Source organism: Rhopalosiphum padi, chromosome 2 (genome assembly GCF_020882245.1).
Source record: "Rhopalosiphum padi isolate XX-2018 chromosome 2, ASM2088224v1, whole genome shotgun sequence".
NCBI classification, from domain to species: Eukaryota; Metazoa; Arthropoda; class Insecta; order Hemiptera; family Aphididae; genus Rhopalosiphum; species Rhopalosiphum padi.
In genome coordinates this window covers 16,433,328-16,455,763 of record NC_083598.1, presented here as the reverse complement: position 1 = coordinate 16,455,763, position 22,436 = coordinate 16,433,328, and the positions used below count along the sequence as shown (strand labels likewise).

Below are 22,436 nucleotides of genomic sequence, written 5' to 3'. Positions count from 1 at the left end.
TTATTATTACCTATAATTTGATGGCACGCGACGGAACATTAAATTAATAAAATAACCGACGGGTGGTACGCTGGATGCACGGTGATTTTAGACGCAATATAAGTGGGGAGTGTAGTTTGAGTGAAGCTTATTAAGTCCCTTCAACACTCTATAATGGGCACTTGAAAGAACTGTGTGAATTTTTTTTACGGCATAAAAAATGTTTTTCTTCAAAAATTACTGCAATTTCAAATCATCCCGTACGGCTAATAGGAATTTTAACAAAAGCTATATATATATATAACTATGTTTATAATTCATAGTACATCCCACCTCATAAGAACATTAGGTTTTATATTTAATAATTATGTTAAAAGAATACACGACATTATTTTTTTTGTTAATTTAAAATTTTAACTTATTTTTAGTCCTATCTAAGATCTAACGTATATCATCATACCTACCATAACATATTCCTCTAAAAAATTACAATTTATTTTTACTTTTTATTTTCTAGGAATTTTGGGAGTATAATGCAGGAATATAATATTATGTCGGACATGAGTGTTGTGCGGGTGTCTGTGATGTATCGTCGAGTGAGAGAGAGAGGCCTGTCCACCGCGGGAATCTGTTATTTAGTTACAAATTTTGCTAGCCTCTATAGTTGCCGAAATTGCGTGGAACATGAAAAGCGAAAAAACGAAGAAAAAAAACCGACAACGCGCAAGGATCGTACCGTCTTGCGCGCTCGTCTCCCAGCGCGGCGGTGTTCCCGCGACGACGGGCGACCCTCAATGATATCTGTCCCGACGATCTTAATAAGATATTTAAATTAATGATCAAGCGCGCGTTTTGTTCACCGCGCACAATACGTATACGCGTGCGCTTGTGTGTGTGTAAAATTCGTCGGCTTTACGCCGCCACCCGGGCGAATCAAGGTTAAAGGGAGGATCCGTTTGCGGGGTCAGTCGACCGCATTCCAATATGGCCGACATCGGAATGCGACGCGTTTTCGTGCCCGGCACACACAAACGACACAACGTATTTTTTTTCGCCCGTACCCCCCTCACGGAGAGAGATCACGACGACGGCCGCTCGTCGTCCCCACTACTGCGTCACCGGTTGTGACCGGATCGCGTTACCACCACCACCATCGCCTACAATAACAACAACACGGCCGCCGCGCCGCGACCGCGGTAACGGCCGTTCTGCAAGACCGTCGCCGGGCCGGCGAAGAGGAGACGACCGTCGTCGTCGGGAGAGGACCGACTGTAATAGAAATAACAATTCTACCGCAGTCCGTGGTCTACGTTTCTCCGAGGCGCCTGATTGCCCGAACGCGTGTGTTTGTGTCGATGTGACGGTGCGTGTGCGTGTGTATATGTGTGTGCGTTGAGCGCTCTGACGGCGACGATGATCACGCGCAGCCCTCGTAATGTCGATAGGATTTTACGATAACGCTAAATAATAATAATATTATGAATGCGACGTGCCGTTAAAGTCTCCGCCGCAATATAATACTATTTTATCGTACCGTGATGTCGATAATCGCAATTCACGAGTTCACGACATGCATAATAGATTGAGATAAATATGTGTAAGGATAAATTGTTACATCTCGGAATACTGCGTAAGTTGACGATCTGATGGTATTTTTCACACCAGTCTATTGTACAACCCTACAGGCCACAGTCCCCATGTTATGATATTTATTGCCTGATGAACCCATGTTTTCCGATCTATCCATTTACGACCATCGTAAATAGCGCTCCGAAAGCGATGGGTTTTTATCTGTCGGGGTTTTATAGCTTCTACTCTTATAGCGATGTGTACGAGCACTATGAGAAAATCTTTTTTGATTTTTACCGCCTTTACGCTGAAACGCTTGGATGATCTGCAGTAAATTTTCACTATAACTAAGATAAGGTGATAATAACCATATGTGATTGTTTCATTTTCTTGTATGAATGACACAATATGTATCATGTTAAATCGCACACATACCATTTTACAGAAATCTTTGACGGGTATTTATTAGAAACCATTTTTTACATGCAATAATGTTAGTACTTGCTTAAATTTAAATATTCTTACTTAGGTTATTGATATACTTTCACTGGTTATATAACTTGGGTAAATTCTATTAATCGATTTCAAATTTTCAATTACCAAGTATACAACTAAAACTGTTATAAATACCGCAAAATTGATTTCTATTTTGTAAATTTTGTTGAACAACAACATTAAACTGTAACTTGTTAAATTAAATTCTATGTATGTGTTTAAAATTCTTAAATTTACATAGGTATTTATGTTTTAGATATAAAATAATGAATAGGTAGGTTATAGACATTGGTGGTATTAGAACTTGGTACAGATTTCAATTTGATGTAGATTATTAAACAGTTTGTTGGTAACGAAAACATATATTTATGTATGGCTCTTTTTTATGACATCATAAGAAGTAAACTGTTTTTTTTTTTTAGATCTTTTGACTATTCATAATACCTTATCATTGGTCTCAGCGATGAGGCACTAATTTAATTAGTGAAGTGATTTAAACTCAATATCTAATCAGATCAATACATTTTGCTAGTTTGCTACTTTCATGTCATAGATAATCAAGTATAAAGACTTTTAAATAGGTTTTATTGTTTATTTAAATAAATAATTTAACATTCAACAAACATTTAACACAATTTATTAATTAATTATAAAACATAAAATACCATTCTTATTTTTTTTTTACCTTTTCGATTGGTTTTTATTGTTTCATTTTCAGTATGTAGAATTGTGCCTATTAGTAATATATTTTTTATTTTTAATCTATGTCTTTAGAGTAAAAATATCTACAGATATGTGAATATAGAAATGTTGTCAAAATCATGCCACAAAGAGACCTATCTGAGGTAATTATTTTAAATTAAATAAATTACTAAATTAATTTACTATACAATAAATTAAAGATATTGAAATATGTTTTATTTTTATTTTTGTTTAGGTGGAGCCAGAAAATGGGTGTGGCGAAGAAGGTTTTATGGAAAAAGTGCGCGAATCCAACGCTGCATGTGAATCTGGAGACTATGTGCGAGCTATACAATTGTATAGTGAAGCTCTACGTCATTATCCTGACAACCACATTCTATATTCCAATCGATCTGCAGCTCTGCTCAAATTGGGCAGGTTTACAGAAGCGCTGCATGATGCCACTTGTGCCCGTCAGGCCAATCCCAGTTGGCCAAAAGCACATTACCGAGAGGGTGTTGCTTTACAATGTTTGGGGAGGCATGGAGACGCTCTTGCAGTATTTAGTACAGGGCTATCCATTGAACCAAAATCAACTCAGCTATTAGCTGGTCTAATCGAGGCTTCTATAAAGTCTCCTCTTAGAGGTAATAGTAAAGAAAATATGTCTTATTTTTGTATAATGTGTATTTTACTTTTTTCTTTCTATATTTAATAGGTGTGTTAGAGCCTACGTTCGAACAGTTACAAAGTATTAATCATAATGGAATAACATTGGACAAATCTCCATTTCTCGTCATGTCTGTGATAGGTCAAGAATTATTAGCAGCTGGACAGTATTCAGTGGCTGTAGTTGTCTTAGAATCGGCCCTTAGAATAGGAACTTGTAGTGCTAAGTTAAGAGGCTCTGTGTTTTCTGCATTATCTTCAGCTTATTGGGCACTGAATTCTTTAGATAAAGTTTGTATATATTAAAATTAATTTGAATCTTGATAAATTCATCTATTATGATCTTAACTACTTTAACATAGGCAATTGGATACATGCAACAAGACTTATTAGTAGCTAAATCTTTAAAAGATATAGCTGGAGAAAGTCGAGCACATGGTAATTTAGGATCAGCTTATTTTAGTAAAGGAAGCTATAAAGAAGCACTTACAGCCCATAGATACCAATTAGTTTTTGCAATGAAAGCCAGAGAAATGAAAGCTGCTGCATCTGCTCTCACTAGTCTGGGTAAGTCGCTAATTATTTTTAATTTTTTATCTATATAACAAAAATTAAGTTTCACATTTAAATTTAGTTTACATAATAATAATTTTCGTTATAAAATCTTATACTTCTAATTAAAAAAAAAAGTTATTTATAATTGTATTATGTATTATTTAACCAAACCAATATTTTGGTTTTTAATAAAGATTAATTATAGCTTTATACAATTTTTTAATTAGGTCATGTGTATACTGCAATTGGTGATTATCCAAATGCTTTAGCATCACACAAACAATGTGTACAGTTAGTTAAACAAATTGGAGAAGTTCTTCAAGAAGCTAGAGAGATTGGAAATGTCGGTGCTGTTTATTTAGCTATGGGTGAATTTGAAAGTGCATTGGACTGTCATATGCAGCATTTAAAGTTATCAAAAAAATTAGGAAATAAAGTAAAATATAATTTATTGTTTGGTTTCAATTCCACGTGTAATCTAAATATGTTATTTCATTTGTTAAGGTCGAAGAAGCACGAGCGTTTAGCAACTTAGGTTCATCATATCATTATAGGCGTAATTTTACACAAGCTATTAATTATCATGAAAATGTCTTAAGACTTGCCCAAGAACTTGGGGATAAAGTGATTGAAGCCAGAGCATATGCTGGACTTGGCCATGCAGCAAGATGTGCAGGAAATTATTCTCAAGTAGGTTTTTTTATAAGAGAAAACTTATTTCCAATCAATTAATCAAATATTATGCAATTTTTAGGCTAAACATTGGCATGAAAAACAATTAGACATGGCATTAAATACACATGATAAAATAGGAGAAGGAAGAGCATGTTCAAATTTGGGTATTGTGTATCAGTTACTTGGAGCTCACGAGTCTGCATTAAAACTTCATCATGCTCATTTAAATATTGCCAAGTCTTTACACGACCGAGCTGCTATGGGAAGAGCATTTGGAAATATAGGAAATGCTTACAGTGCCATGGGTTTTTATGAACAGGTAAAATCTGAAATAATTATATTATAATATTTTAATTAAGATTAAATAATAAAATATACCTAACTAGGCAATTAAATATCATAAACAAGAATTAACAATATCAAAGGAAGTCAAGGACCGAAATTCTGAAGCATCTACTCATGGAAACCTAGCAGTAGCCTATCAATCTTTAGGAGCATTTGAAATGGCTCTTTTACATTATAGAGCTCACCTAAATATTGCGAGAGAATTGAAAGATACAGCTGGAGAAGCTTGTGCTTTATTAAACCTAGCCAATTGCTTAAGTACACGAAGTGACTTTTTGCAAGCCATTCCATACTATGAAAACTATCTAATGTTATCTCAGGTAAACTGTTTTTAGTAATTAATAATATAAAACACTTAATATGTTTATTGATTTTAAAGGAATTACATGACATTGAAGGAGAAGCAAAAGCGTGCCACTTTCTGGGTTATGCTCATTACTGTTTGGGTAATTATCGAGAAGCTGTAAGATACTATGATCAAGATTTATCTCTAGCTAAAGATCTTCAAGATAAAATGAATATGGGCCGAGCTTACTGTAATTTAGGTCTTGCTCATTTAGCATTAGGCAATCTAGAAACATCATTAGAATGTCAAAAGTACTTTTTAGGTAATTTTTTTAAAAATCCAAAAGTAATTTGTTATTATAATTATAATCTTTTTTTTAGCCATATCACATATGACGAAAAGTCTTCAAGCAAAACTCCGTGCTTTAGGCAATATTGGAGATATACTTATTAAAATGAACGACACAGAAGAGGCCCTCAAAATGTATCATCGACAATTCACGCTAGCCAGACAAATTAGAGATACAAATATGGAAGCAGCAGCATGCAGTTCTTTAGGCTTAGCTAACAGATATATAAAATGTTATGATAAGGCTCTATCTTACCATTGCCAAGTACAATTTATACGACATATTATGTTGAATACTATTTATTATTATGGTTTATATTTTTAGGAATTAGCTCTAAGACAAGAAGTAAACGACTTGAAAGGAGAATGTTGTGCTCATGGACATATTGGAGCAGTATACATGTCTCTTAGAAATTATACCAATGCAATAAAATGTTACCAATTACAGCTCGAAAGAGCAAAAGAACTGAGAGATAATGCAATTGAGGCTGAAGCTTTTGGAAATTTAGGTACTATTCAGAAATTATAAAACGTATTTTTATTTATTTCATAAATTTATGATTATTTATGTATTATAGGTATAGCAAGAATGAATATGGGAATTTATGAAGGAGCAATTGGATATTTTGAACAACAATTAGCTACTCTAGAACAGTTGTCATCTCATACATCTTTAATAGATAAAGTACACCTAATTAATTAATTAAAAGCAATTAGTTTTGTTTATTTTTAATTATTATTTGAATTAACAGGGACGAGCGTTTGGAAATCTTGGTGATTGTTATGATGCTTTAGGGGATTTCGATGAAGCTGTTAAATGTCATGAACAATTTTTAACCATTGCCGTACAACTTCAAAACCTTCGGGACCTTGAAAAAGCATATTTCTGTCTAGGTCAATCATACCGACGAATTGGACACCTTGATCAAAGTCTTGTTTGTTTTGAAAAAATACTAGTCATTGCTCATGAACTTAACAACTCAGAGATGAAAGCTTCTGCATATGGTGAATTGGGTTCCAATCATGTTATGATGGGCAATTACCAACAAGCAGTGTCCTGTTTGCAAAATCAAATATCAATAGCTAGAGAATTAGGTGATAGAAATGTTGAAGCAAACGCAGCATCTGCTCTTGGATATGCACATCAGTTAATGGCTCAGAATAGCGTGGCTCTACACTACCATAAATTAGATTTAGAAATTGGCAAAGAACTTAATCAACCATTGTTGCAATGCAGAGCATATGGAAACATTGGAAATGTAGAAGAAATTTTAGGAAATTTAAATGAGGCTATTAAATATCAAGAAGAACATTTGTCAATTGCTAGTCAAATTGATGATAAGACTGCAAAGGCTGCTGCTTATGGAAGTTTAGGATCATTGCACCATACATTAGGACATACCAGCCAAGCAGTCATTTACCTCACCCAAGCATTACAAAGTATTGATATGACAGGAAAACCAGATGAAGAAGGGTGTATTAGATATAAGCTAGGAATGGCATTATTAGCTGATGGACAGTCTGATGCAGCTAGAGGTCATTTAGAACAAGCTTCTGAATTATTAGACAATGCTCTTAATACCATTACTTTAGAAAATTCTCATTCTATTACTCAATTAAGATTGGAATGTTACCAAGCTTTACAAGTAAGTTTATTAAAACTAAGTACCTATTAGGTTTATCAAAATTATTTATTATTATATTATACCTAACCTATATATACTTAAATCTTTAAACTTACTACAAGATGTGACCAATAACTTTTTTAGTAAATTTTTTTTCCAACTGATTATCCTTTCTCTTTCATTCAGTTAAACTTAAATCTCATAATAGTGTCTACTCTTAATTTTTCTATAAAAAATTAATAATTGTTTTAGCCCTATTCTTGTAGGTTTATTTTTATTAAATTATATTTTTGAAAATGCCTCCTTTGATAATGTTAAAAAAGTAATGAATATTGAACATTTTTCTAGTTAACTAAAAATATTTTCTTTAATTCATAAGAAGAATAAGATATTGATTAAATTAAAATATACTATTTGAAGAAATGTTTGTTATAATTTAATATTTAGTACTAATGAAACATCAATATCAATTATTATTACTAAAAATCACTTATTATTTACTCATAATTTATTCTAAATGTGTATGTTTCATTATGAAAAATAAATTTAAATTAAACAAATTTTAGAATAAATAGTTAGTAATTAAGTCTAGGTCTAGCCTGTTATTTCATCAATTAAATAAATTTTCTTTTTTGTTTAAATGATTTGTCATAGAAAAGATTTTAAAACTATTTCAATAAATGTAAACATGAAAAATTTTTTTTAACCTATTATGTGTAAAACGTTGGAACATACATTGGTAAATAATAATACATTTTATTTATTTTTTAGACTGTGTTAGTGCAATTAAATAGATGTGAGGAAGCTCTTTTAGTCACAGAAAAATATCGTATTAGAGCAAAAACTTCTAGTCATAATACGAGAATCAAATCTTCTCCAGATTACCATAAAATAAATTCTGTAGATAGTATACTTGATATTGTAAATAAACAAAAAGCTTCAGTTCTCTATTTCAGTATAGCATCTGGTTATTTGTTTTCTTGGCTTATTATTCCAAATAAAGGTAAGCCTGTTCAACTTTTACCCTAGCAAAATGTTTATACAAATGTATTTATCATTCAGGTGTTGTTAAATTCCACGAAACTTTAATTCAAATTGAAAATGGCATGGATAATCTATTGACACAGTATCTCAAAGATGTGAAAAATACACTTAATGTTCAGCAACCAATGTAAGTCTACAAATAAGTTTATATTTTATATATTATGTTAATCTCGCCTAATCATACAACATAATTGGTGGATTTTGTATTCCAGAATTGATTCGGATTTGAATGAAGCTTGTCACTTAGATGAACTAGGAGATAGACTAGCTCAAGAAAATGAACGTAGTTATTTAAGAATGGTTAATCGAAACCATTTATATAACTCAAGTAATTACAGTTTGAGTAGTTTGTTCAGGTATTTATTTTTACTTATAATATTGTTTTATGAAAAAAATCAATATTAATTGTTTTTGTTTTAGTGTTGGAAGCTTAGGTGGAAGTACGGTTGGTTCTGCTAGTCGACCGGGTAGTGTGAGAGCAAAAAAAACAAAAGCATGGCTAATTCCCGATAGTCTAAACAAATTGTATGAATTACTGATAGCTCCTTTTGAAGATTTTCTTTTTGCGCCATGTGGTAATTATTAAAAACTGAAGGAAATTATCAACACATAAATTTACATTTTAATATATTTTTTTGTATAGCTTCTCATAGTAAAGGATGTTCAGGTAGAAAAGAATTATTATTAGTTCTTGAACAAGATTTATTGTTGGTGCCTTTTTCAATGTTACACCCAAAAATTGATGATGATAGCCATTTATCAGGAGAATACTTAAGTGAAAAATTCAGCTTACTTATTACACCTTCCTTAATGAAATTTAAGGAAAATCAAAGGTTAGTATTGTGATTATGACTTATGTCTTATGTAACATTTTGGATATCAAACTAACTTTTGTAGATTTGTACACTATAAACTACAATGACGTATTTATGGGAGAGATTGATTTGGGAGATATATTATTTCCCATCTTGACTTCCTTTTTTTAGCTTATATTCTAAAGTTATAGTTATAGTTTTTTTTCATTTATCACTTCATTAGTAGGTATTAAAGTACCGGGATGTTTGGTATCGACAATTTTAGTCATACCTCTTCGGTTCCACGACATTTGATCCGATAAATAATATCCGGCGACAAATGATCCGCGTTATTAGATCCAGTGCAAAAATATCCTGTACTCAAATTAACCAGGTTAAAAATATCCGGTATTTTATAAATAATATAAAATCAAAATTATTGACAGTTAAAAAAATATATAAATATAAATGTAGGTATAATAATTATTGTAGGATAAATATAATTGTGTTTCTATGATAAATAAATAATATAAAATCAAAATTATTGACAGTCAAAATATAAAATAATTGTTTTTCTATGATAAATATATATAATTTAATGATTAAAAATTGAAATTATGAGCAATACCTTTTAAGTAATTTAATATATCACCTCTTTGGTAATTTAATACAACATTTTCTAGTCGCTGGTCCAAATCTTTATATTTTTTTCTTTTTGATGCATGGCTTTCTCCTAAATTAATTTTTTCTATTTTAGCTTCCACCAAGTTTTGTTCAGTTTTAATAAAATTAATAAATTTCCATATTGTCGTATGATAGACTCCTATGGAAGAATTAAATGCATTATGCCACCCCTCTACTGCATTATTTGTTCTTGGTCGTTTCATTAAAACATTTTCATATACATTCCATATATTTAATGGAAAAATTGGACTTCTTCTTTTCCTTCGTACAGGACGTCCAATCCAAGTGTCCTCGAAGTAATTCAGGATGGGCTGGAAAAGAGATTCATTTTCTATGTAGTATTCTGACTCTATAAGTTCTTTAAATGCATATACTACATCATATACAAGTACGAACGCCAAAGCACACAACTGTTTTACTTGAAGAGCAAATGTTGCGTTTTCAGAATACATTATTTGTAATCCTAATGATTGTATTTTACGCCAAACACACTGACAAAAGTGAAAAAAATATCCATTAATTTTTGCATTAGGAAAAATGTCTTTAAATGCTGAAATAAACACTTGCTCAAAATCAATATGTATTGACTTTGGATCAAGATCGGGCTTACATTCATTTCAACAATTGATTTAATACTTCTGTATATGTATCTTTTGTTCTATCAGTATTGTAGTGTGTTGTATTTATACAACACGAAAACCAGAAAACTGATTATCGCCGGTTATCGTTGTCACGGGATATTTTTGATGCCGGTTATTTTGTCGCCGGGTTATTATCTACCGGATCATTTGTTGTCGGATATTATTTATCGGATCAAATGACGTGTCACGACCTCCTCGGCTCCCCCTTTAGAGAAATTCTAAATACACCACTGATAAACTATGCAGTATGAAGTTTAAAGTTAACTGTGCAATGTTATGCATGGAAAAATGTATTATTGTAAAACCATTATTTACCAGCCTTAAATACATTTATAATCAATATAAAAAAAAAAATTTTATTTTTAGAGCACAAAAGAAAGCTGGAGTTAATGAATCTTCAAATATGACCACACTTGTGGTTGGTAATCCATTACTCCCAAATTGTGTTAATGAACAACTTAGTTTAAATGAACTACCACATACAGAACAGGAAGCTAGTATGGTGGCTGAAATGTTACAAACAAAACCTTTAATTAAAGCGCAAGTAAGTAAAATTGAATTATTTATAATAATAATAAAATTCATTATTGGACATTTTATTTTAGGCAAATAAGCATAACATTTTAGAACAACTAGTCAAAGCAGAGTGCATTCATTTAGCTACCCATGTTAGTTGGGAATTATCAGCCATAATTTTATCTCCAGATGAAAGTGTAATAATATTATTAATTTATGTCCTATTTATATGTAATGGTTTCCTAATCAGTAATTATATATTTATAGGAAACTACTCCACAATCTGATATGAATATTTCCGAAGTATTATTAACTACAGAAGATTTATTGTCTCTCAAGTTAAATGCAAGGCTAGTAGTATTAAGTTGGTCACATGCACGAGATGATTGGGCTACATCAAAAGGATTATATGACCTTACCAATGGTTTGCTCATGGCTGGAGCTCAATGCATACTTGTATCTTTATGGCCAGTACCAAGTACTGCTGCTAAGATTTTATTAAGAGCATTTTACTCTGCTTTATTACAAGTAATTTATCAATTAAATTTGTTTCAATATATTATTATTATAATATTAAATGTGACATTAATTAGGGATCAAGAGTGTGCCGTGCACTATGTGATGCAATGCAAACAGTTCAACATACAAAACATTTTTCTCATCCATCGAACTGGGCTGGATATTTTTTGATTGGTTCAGATGTACGTTTATCAAGCAAAGTGGCATTAATGGGGCAAGCTTTATGTGAACTATTAAAAACACCTGACCGATGTAGAGACGCTTTAAGAGTTACTCTTCACCTGGTATTTATATTTTATTACTATTATATAATATTCTGAAAAAAACATTTTAAGTTTATTTTGTGTTTTAATATGTTCAGGTTGAAAAATCTTTGCAACGTATTCATCGTGGACAGAAAAATGCAATGTACACCACTCAAAAGAGTATTGAAAATAAAGTATGCAGTAATTTTTTTTTTTTTAAATAAGTTAACAAATTTATAAATGGGTTAAGAATATTTGTTTTTATTCTCAGACTTTATACCCAACTAAGATAATATTATAATATAAATAAATTATATGGTAAAATTATAGAATATAATATTTTTGAGGGTTTGGCATATTGCTTTTATATTTTATTATTGCTTAACTTAATATTCTGTTTAAAAAATAAATTTATAAATATAAATGGATATTAAATTTTTTGAAACTATATAGACAAATTGATAAGTCACCCTCAAAAATATTATTGTCTATGTTTTGCTATGATCTATTGCAGCGGTACCCAAACTGTGTTCTGCAATGGCTTATCAAGGGCTACGTTCGTAATATTATAATAAATTTGCATAGAACACAGACAGATAAAAATTAACATTAAATATTTCTTGCGGGCTCCACGAGAAACTTCTACTTAAAAAAGGTTCTGAGATTAAGAAATTTTGGGAACCGCTGATCTATTGAATTGAATTTACACGAATGTGTTTTGTTTATGTTGTACATTAGCAAAGAGAGAAAACAAACAGTGTTAACATCTTTTTTAATTTTTTTATGTTAGAATAAAATAATTACAAATTTAATAAATACAATTATACAATTGCAGGACAATGTAGTAGAACTGTAGTAGTATTTTTAACCTAATTTTTTTTAAAGGTTGGTGATGTTACTGGATGGAAAGAACTTCTCCAATCGGTTGGATTTCGTTTTGAACCTGCTGCTAATGGTATACCTTCTTCAGTATTCTTCCCTCAAAGTGATCCAGAAGACAGGCTTACTCAATGCAGTGCAAGTTTACAAGCGTTACTTGGTATGTTTTTTTTTTATTTTTTGTAAAAATAAGATGTTCTTAGCTTATTTAGTTTATAATAGGTATCTAGATTTAAAATAAATTGGTATGTTTAATTTTTTATTACTATTTGTTTTTTACTTAATATAATTAATTGTATAAAATTTAAATTTAAAAAAAACTTATGCATATCTCACTGCATTGAATAATATGAAAACTCATTAAGATGACATCATACCACCCGTGTGTGTTGTCTCTTTCTTATAAACATAAAACATAGCAAATTTGTGTTTTGTAGAATCAATTTTATGCTATTAGTTTTAGTATTAGAGTCAATTTACCTATGATCAAACTTAATGGTAATATTATTATCTAGAGCATGGCATAGGCTTTTATTGATATTTTAATTTTAAAGTAAGTTATGAGCATTTTAAAGTTTTAATATTTTACATAACTATAACTCACTTACTTAAAAATTAAAATATTAATAAAATCCTTAGAGATGCCTTAGATAATATCATTACCCTTAAAGTTTAATAATAGGTAAATTAACTATTATTAAAATAAAACTAACAGCATAACATTGATTCCGCTAAACACAAATTTTCTATATTTTAAGTTCATAAGACAGAAACAACACGTGCGGATATGATGTCTTCTTAATTAATAGCACAGTATGTCAGCAGATAGCGCTAAGTATTACAGTGAAACTTCCAATTAACGGTCATCGAAGGGACCATAAATAATGAATTTAGAGGTGGCTGTCCTATAGAGGTAATACATGACATAACATTTGATGGGATCAAAAAACCTAACCTTTACATAGAGGTGACCGTTAACAGAAGTTTTAATGTAGTATAAAAAAAATAGGTAGGTTAGGTAGTAGATAAATTACTATAATTCAAAACTTCAAAGTTTTAATAATTAACTCAATATTTCAGCATGGGCTGGATTTTAATGTACAATTTTGGGTTAAGCAATCTATACATTATGTATTGTAACCAGTGGTGATGCCAGGGAAGGGCAAGGTAGAGTCATGGTCCTACTTGTAAATGCCTGGCCCTACCGCTGATCTAACCTTGAACGTAATAATATACTCATTTTAAATTTTTTGTGGCCCTACCTAGAAAAAAATCTTAGCGCTGCCACTGTATATAATAAACTTAGGGGCATAGGTGTGCACAGACTTTAATTTTCGGTCGAGCCTGGAAGAATTAGTGCCCAAATACTTGAACAGTGTCCCTAATTTTTTTTGACATATTAACAGACTATAGGTACATACATTCTAATTGTAATAATTGTAAATTCAAAATTGTATAATATGTATATACAATATACAATATACCTATACAAATAGAATCAAGTTGTATGTGCATAGAAAATTAATGTGCTAGACATAGGTACTTTTATATTTTTGAAGTTAAAAATAAAATTACATATCATATTAATACATACCTAATGCATGTTTTTATATGTAACTATATATAAAAACTTAGTAGGTAATATATAAATGTGTAATTATGTAATAGTTGGTAAATTAATTTTCCTATTTTCCATAGGCGATAGGCCATTGTCTATACCAGCGGTTCCCAAAACTTTTTTTGAACCCAATTTAGCCTCGGTGCCCTGCTATGAATATCACGAAAGACAGAACAAAAAAAATACTCATTGATAACCAATTTTACGTAGACCCCAGTGCCCTTAGAATGTGCTCACGGTGCCCCTAGGGGCACCGCTGTGCACAGTTTGGGAACCGCTGGTCTATACTATATAGTATAGACTCTTTAGTACTTTTTTAATCATAATAGGTACATATTTTGATATTTTGAGCACAATGTTTTAGTCGGATAAATAAATCAATAAAAATTATGTGGTGGTACACAAATATTTTATTTTATTTCACTATTATGACAATTTTCATGATCTTCACTTATATAATGATAGAGTTAAATATAATATACACAAATTTGAAGTTTTACTATGCCCCTACAAAGATTCTGATTGAGCCGGGGCTTGTCTGGCTTGGCTCGTGCGCACACCTATGCTTAGGTGAGGTCAATTAAGTTAAGTTAAGCTTAGGTGAGAGTTTGTCTAATGACTACATAACTAAATGCCTGCCATAAAAAAATATATAATATAATGAGGGAGGCAATCTCTTCTCTAAGGTGCTCTTGAGGTTAGTTTTAACCATAGGTGAACAAAAAAAAATTAATTTTTAACTACAAAATGCTTTTATGATAACATAGTAGGTACATAACATTATATTATTAACCTATAGATTCTGAAATAGAAGGATATTCTGGACTCCATCCTTTTTATTATTTGTTTAAATATTTAATCAATGTGGATATATTATTATATACTATTTCATAATAACTGAAGTAACTTGAGAAATTATTTTTATGTTTTTAGGTCTAAATAGTACAACATTAAGTGCAATTTCAAAATTGATATTAACATCTGATGTTACGGATGATGTAATTGCTGTCATACGCCATGTAGTTGAACAATTAAACAATAGACTTTTGTCTGAAAATGAACAGTCAGTTGAGATGCCAGTTAATGTTAAACTATGGCACACTCCTGGATGTCATGAGCTTTTAGCATCTCTAGGTAAATACTGTTATGCATGGTTATTTTATTTTTATGATTATAATTTATCAAATCTGTTTGTCCAGGTTTCGATTTAATTGAAGTTGGAATGGACGAAGTCACCCTACGTACTGGTAAACAAGCTAATAAACGCAGTATTCAATTTGTTCTTCAAGCTCTATTAGCCTTATTTGGTAAGTATGCATTATATCTAATTAATTGTATAATTTTTATCAATTTTACATTATATCAAATTGATAAATATTGTTTTAAAATGTGCAGATACACAAGAAGCTCCCAAAAGTCTTTCTTTGTGTTCATCAAGTTCACTTGAAAGTGTAGTAACTGTTGAAGACGAAAGGCAAAAAGATTCTCCGTTGAAACCCACTTCAACCAATTCATTGCGAGTGTCTGGTAGTAATGGATCTGGAGCTTTTACCAGTTATGTAAGAAAAAGAGGAGAACCAGATGGTAGAACTGCCTCAGATGCGTCCACTCAAATCACTAAGGTAAATTAGCTTAGATCAATTTTCTTTGAAAATTTTAAATAAAAATATAATGTGCATTTTATTATATTTGTTCTGCATTAGAATTCTACTGGAGTGTTGATCATGCCTACAATATTGAGCCGCAGATCAGGTGGTACTAATGGTGGCGGGGAAAGTGATGCTGCATTTACACCATCACCACCAGTTCCTGGATTAGGGGATGCTTTAAGCAAAACTTTAGCACACCAAACTAAAATCAGAAATTTATACTCTACTCCCGTCAGACCAGATTCATCAAGTTCAGCTAGCTCTGCCACAGATTGGGAAGGTTAGTAATTTAAAAAATGTAAATTTAATAATTTCAACAAAATATATTGCTTTTCCTTTTAATTTTTAACTAACTATCTGACTATATTCAATATTCATCATGCATTAACATCAAATATCTATTTACATCTTCTATATATATAAATTGGAAAATGAGTATCTTTGTAATAAATGATTTCTGGAACTACTTATCCAAATTAAAATAAATTTTTAATAATAAAATACATTGCGGAACAAGTTTTAAGCATAGTTTTAATTTGTATAGACTCAACTACTGTCCACACTCCACAGAATATTGAGAAAATAGGAACCAATACACTAATAATGTCATCTATTTAGTAAAATTAAATTAAAAATTAGGATACTTTTACAACATATAGAATTGTGCAATGAATAGTGAATACTAACGAATAATTTCAGAAACTAATTAACCGATTACAATAAAACAATTATCAATTGATCAAAAATGTACATTGACAAGTAGGTTTTAAGTAGTGATGGGTCGAACTGTTCGAATCTCGAACCGAATCCTTGATGTTCGGTTCGGTTCGAAATTCGAACTCGACACGAAAAAAATTCGAACCGAACTATCAAACATCTTTTACTGTTTGAAAATCGAACTTGATAATATTTGTCGAACCAGACTTACTGACCACGATAGTTCAGAGACCAAATATTTGTACAATTCTTCAAAAGTTATTTAAAAAAGGTAAAAATTGATAATCATTTTTTAGAAATAATTAGACTATTGGCGATAGAAAGTTATAAACTGTAACAGGCAACTTATGTATCATTTATAATAATAATGATAAAAAATATTGAGTTCGAGTTCGAGTTCGACTTAAAATGATTCTAGGTTCGGTTCGGTTCGGTTTGATAGAAAATATGAAGGTTCGGTTCGGTTCGAGTTCGAAAAAATAATTTAAAGTTCGGTTCAAGTTCGGTTCGATTTAAAAAATCAGTGTTCGACCCATCACTAGTTATAAGTATAATTTGAATTCTCAAGTGACAAGTTGAATGAACTATTGAGTTATTAATTATTACAGATAATCGCTTAACACGCGCACAAAAACAACCTCAATGTTCTATCTTCTATCTAACATTATTATAATTTTTCTATTCACACGACAACACCCGTTAGGAAAGTCAGTATTATACAGTTGTATATATTTTAATTAAATATCGAATGTAAATCGGAGAAGTTAAAAATATGATGAATGATATACCGTAAATACATTATGTGATGGACATTTGCACTTTTAGATTCCTATATAAATAAATGATGAATAAATATAAATACACGACTTTAGTATTAAATTTAAATAACCACATTATTATGGTCATAAAATAGACTTCTTCGCCTATTTTATTTGTATATTTATGATTTTGTTATTAGACTTTTAGGTATTATATTTATATAGTACTATGTTTTCGATTTAATCAGTATAAAATACAAATTATTATATGTTATCAACACTATTGATATATATAGATCACGTAACTGACAGTGTACTGAACGTTTATAACTCATAACGATAACGATTTTAACTCGTATGTGTATATCCAGCGCGACGATAGTGGCACGAAGCTAAGTAAAAAAAAAAGCGTTGTGGTCACTACCGTAGTACATTACACGAGCCAGAGTTTTCCCATTTTCTTTAGCCAGAGCTACAGACCTAATGAATGGACGAATTGGCCCGTTTGTGGTATCAATAGATCGGACATGATATACAGATTTTACCTTTATCATTTTTAAAAAAATTGGTTGAAAAATACCGAATATATTATCAAAAAAGTGAAGTATTTTTGATGCAAAAAGATATTGTACTCGACCGTTTTATTTATAACGTTTCACGTAGCAGCGCCAGTCAGTGGCGTAACTGGGAAAAAATCTAGGGGGGCAATGTATAATGAATGTAATATATTTATTATTATTAAAACCCTGACACCCCTTCTCCCCGGTTAAAATATATACCTTTAGCTTTCAAAAAATTGTCAGGGGGGCAAGTGCCCCCTCTTGCCCCCCCGCCCCATAATTACGCCACTGGCGCCAGTGACCATATTACCCCTTTTATGCCGTATACGTTTTCGTCGCGGTCGTACACTGGACAGCGGTTCTCATCGTTGCCAGGTCCAGCTACACCTTCGCTTTTTGTATTCGTGTTTCTGGCGACATTCTGTGATACACACACTACACAGTGTCACTATAATGTGTATCATGGTTGAAAATTGAAATATATATTAATAAATAAATAATATATATTTTAACTATAGTGTGTATTCACCGCCACGCCGAGATATTAATTGTTTATATGTTAGATAATAATGGAAAAAAAATTGAATACAACATTAAATAAGCAAACATAATAATAATATGATTATTTAATAAATCAATAAAAACATAAAAACCTACAAATCATATTACATGACGGTACATAAAAATATGATATAAAAAAATTACTGATATCCCAACAAAAACACTGTCGAACTCCGCGTAAAAAATTGCTAAGTCAAAAAAAAACTGGTCATCTTCAGCATTATAAAGGTTTAATGATTAATAATTGCTAAGTAAATTATATTTAAAATAAATGTATTTTATCTCAATAATTTATTTACTTTGCGAGAATTTATTTTATTTATAAATATAAATTAATAATTAAGATTAAGACCTTTTTACAAAACAAATTAGTAACATTTGTCATGGAAATTTGTTAAATAGTCCAGTACTTACTCCAGTTACAAATAAACATGTTTATTTGTCGAAATAAATTATTGAGATAGAATACATTTATTTTAAGTGTAATTTACTTAGCAATTATTAATGATATCACATATTTATAATGCTGAAGATGACCAGTTTTTTTTTAACAGCAATTTTTTACAAAGAGTTCGACGAAGTGTTTTTGTTGGGATAATATTATATACACATATTATGTGGTCGAGCATAATAGTTATTTAAAAATAGATGCTTATTCGGATATTCTGATTTTTTTCGTTCAAGTAAATTTAGATAAAAAATTGTATTTGCCTAGATTTTTGGACATTTAACAAATAACAATAATTTCAGCCAACTATTAATAATATGAATTACAAAATTATAGTACATAAATGATAAATTTAATAATAAATGTAAAATGTATACAACAAGCACTCAAGCGCAATAAGTATAATATGTGAGGTAGGAAATAAAACATTTGTGTTGCATGATTAAGATGCCATCTATTGGTGTCGCTTGGTTTGGGATTGAGGGTTAAGTTAAAAAATGACTATGCCATTTTGGCATTTTATGTTAAACCTATGACGAGAATTCGTAAGAAGTGAAGTGAGCGAAGATGTATTATTTGTGAAGAATCAGGTTAAAGGCAAAAGGTTAAAGCAATACTTTGTAATATCATTGATTATAAGCATTTATAATTATATAGTATTTATAATCAATGGTAATATCAAACTGTGATAATTTAAAATACTTGAATTTTGTTTAAATTTTATTTCTTTTTAGTGCATTCGATTATTCGAACATAATAATTAATAATGATGATTGATATTACCAATCCAGTTATCTTTGATGAATCAATGTCGTATTACCTACTACGACTTTTAAAGTTTTAACGTATAATAGATTCTCGTGTATATTTAGAAACACATTCGATAATATTGACTGAGCGTGGCGGTCGCGGATAACAAAAATATTTTAGATTCTGAGCGGAGTGATGAATGTATTGATTTTATAAATAATCGCTAAAATGATTAAAATGCTACATTGAGGAAAAACTGAAATTTTTATTTATTTTTTTAATTTTATGTAACTCGAAAACAAATTTTTTATTTTTTATTAACGATTAAGTTTTATTTTTTATTTTTTATAATATCGAAAATTTATAAAAACCGTGGAAGTTGTTAAATTATTTTAAAGAAATTCATAAAATGTTTATATCATTTTTATTATATGATATGTTTTTTTTAAATTATTTTTTAGTTATTTATAGCCTATAAGTTATAAGCATGAAACATTTTCAAATTTTTAGTTTTTTTTTTTTTATAAATATCGATTAAAATTATTTGCTGTGTAGATATCCCTAAAAATTTAATACAAGATCCTATATAATATTCTATATATTAATATTATTACAATTTTTTTAAAAATGTTTTTGAACTTAAAATTTTAACAAAAACGCAAAAATTAATTACTAACTATTTTACATGCACAATTATGTAACATTAAATTTTAATTTAACATACCTATAGGTATTATTATATATAATAATGACTCATTCGACCCATAAAAGATGTTTGTCTATTTATGCTAAAAAAAAGGTTAAATGTGTAGTAACAAAATTTACAAAAAATATAGACTGGAATAGAGCGGTACCCACTTGCCTACCTTCTTTTTCTTATATGTACCACAAATAATGACGTCCTCGTCCAAGTCGATTAAACTCTGACTGATGTTTTTTATTTTCGATTTAACAGGAAACGGGCACTCTACCATACTTCGTCGTGGAACTCACTCTCTACCCCCCATACCCCCAATTAAGAAACTGCACAAGGCTAACGACATTCTGGACAATATCGTTGTGGTGGACACCGAACCAAACCACCAACCAGACGACGCGGACAAGATGTCACTGTATCTAGCACAAGTGCTGGATATATCGGAAAAAGAACCGTCACCGTCCAAGGTGCAGCCTAACGTGGACGTGGTGAACAGTGGGCTACAGGACCACATCAGAACATCTCAATTGCGGCAGCTCAACTACGAACCGAAACCAACGATATCGGACGTGTACCACGAACGGAAAATCGGACTTGGCCTAGCGCCATCCCTACTCAAGCTGTTGTCGCTCGACAAACAGCAGCAGCATCATCATCATCATCACCACAATCATCATCAACAGCAGCAGCAGCAGCATTCCACCAAAGACAACCGGTCTAGCTGGCTGTCGCCGTCCATGCTAAAGAGATTCGGCGGTGGGGACAGCACACAGGAGACGACTTACGGTGAGCTAAACAAGAGAGACGAGGGCGATGGCCGATCCGTCGCTGAATCTCAGTCGAGCACCGGTAGTTACAAGAAGCGGACTGACCATCCGAACACTGCCACCGCCGCTGGAATCCGTAGTTTTGAAAGCCTCGTCGAGGAGGAGAACGGTTCGTGCAAAGAACCAAAAATCCGTATCAAGAAAAAATCGTCTTACGCGCCCCCTCCGCCACCTGGCACGTCGTCATCTTCGTCTTCTTCTTCTGTTATCAAACCTGCATCTATGACCGACTCGTAACGGACGATGTTGATTAGTCGTAAATACTAAACGGTACAAGTCATCTGTTTATATATTTTGTTTTTCGTTTTAATCGTTTGTACAATATTTTGTATTTTACCTACCTACATAACCTACTACCGATGTAAATATATTATTTATATTATTTTAGTTATTTTGTGTATGTCATATGGGAATAGTAATGTTTTCCTCTTATAGTTATTACTACATATATTATATTAAATTTGTTTTACCTATTGAATACAAAAAAGTTATAAATTATTTTTTGTTTTTTGGTATTGTTATATAAACTGTTCAATGAACATGATGTATTCAAATACTCTACATTTCATCATTATTCTATGTACATGATGTGTAGTACCTAACCTAACTTTTAAATGTATTATCCATTTAAATTTTAAGGATAACACCTTGGTCCAAAAATCATTTATATTCTTATCGCTACTACGCAAGGGTGGAATACGATTGCGTACGCTGCTTATTATCAGCGATATCTTATATTATTATAAGATATCTTATATTATCTTTATATTATTTTTATGCAACGTTGTCATGCTAGGATGCAGATGAAACCGGGAACGATATCAAATAATTATCGTAAAATTAAAGTTCACACTACTTAGAAGTTATAACCACTTTACTCATCTTTAGATGTTATTAGTTGACCGACGACCGTTCAAATCGAGTGTAGTATAAAATAATGTAATAGTATAAATAAATAGAAAATATGGACAAAGAAGCAATGAAAATAATCACGCTAAAACGCGGAAAAGTTTTATCATTATAGTGTACTTGATAAAATTCTCGAGTACACGATCTCCGAAGATTAGGAGGAAGGTAATAGCACGAATTCAGTATTTATATGTGGTAGGTGATAATATTCTCCAACACTTAAAGTGTAAGGAATAGTCCTCCGGACTGATAGACTCATTATTCAAGCTTTAGCTATTGATTTAATTTTTTTTATTCTATTATTGTTATGTCTACACACAATATCGCCTGAACATAACATATTATTTGTCCTTTTAATGAAGATAAATGAATACTAATCAATGTTGTTAAAGA

The 22,436-nt window shown here is 30.9% G+C and overlaps 1 protein-coding gene across 1 annotated transcript; it reads left to right on the top strand.

Annotated features, from left to right (window-relative positions):
• The first annotated feature begins 1,192 nt into the window (after nucleotides 1-1,192).
• On the top strand, nucleotides 1,193-21,632 carry LOC132923456 (tetratricopeptide repeat protein 28). Its single transcript, XM_060987454.1, has 30 exons — nucleotides 1,193-1,609; nucleotides 2,818-2,888; nucleotides 2,981-3,371; nucleotides 3,443-3,684; nucleotides 3,756-3,960; nucleotides 4,176-4,384; nucleotides 4,453-4,638; nucleotides 4,703-4,942; nucleotides 5,010-5,288; nucleotides 5,348-5,576; nucleotides 5,635-5,867; nucleotides 5,928-6,111; nucleotides 6,181-6,287; nucleotides 6,355-7,248; nucleotides 7,999-8,230; nucleotides 8,290-8,398; nucleotides 8,484-8,627; nucleotides 8,692-8,846; nucleotides 8,915-9,104; nucleotides 10,757-10,934; nucleotides 10,996-11,103; nucleotides 11,174-11,434; nucleotides 11,500-11,709; nucleotides 11,787-11,864; nucleotides 12,556-12,709; nucleotides 15,101-15,301; nucleotides 15,367-15,474; nucleotides 15,563-15,789; nucleotides 15,871-16,096; nucleotides 20,566-21,632. Exons 2-30 carry the CDS (start codon nucleotides 2,865-2,867, stop codon nucleotides 21,369-21,371), a joined length of 6,810 nt encoding a protein of 2,269 aa, XP_060843437.1. The 5' UTR covers nucleotides 1,193-1,609; nucleotides 2,818-2,864; the 3' UTR covers nucleotides 21,372-21,632.
• Nucleotides 21,633-22,436: the final 804 nt, after the last annotated feature.

Bases quoted from the DNA above. Each gene is read 5' to 3' on its own strand.
- LOC132923456 (XM_060987454.1), top strand. From the start codon at position 2,865: ATGCCACAAAGAGACCTATCTGAG. The intron at 5,577-5,634 runs GTAATTTTTTTA...TCTTTTTTTTAG, and splicing joins ATGTCAAAAGTACTTTTTAG to CCATATCACATATGACGAAA. The intron at 11,104-11,173 runs GTAATAATATTA...ATATATTTATAG, and splicing joins TTTTATCTCCAGATGAAAGT to GAAACTACTCCACAATCTGA.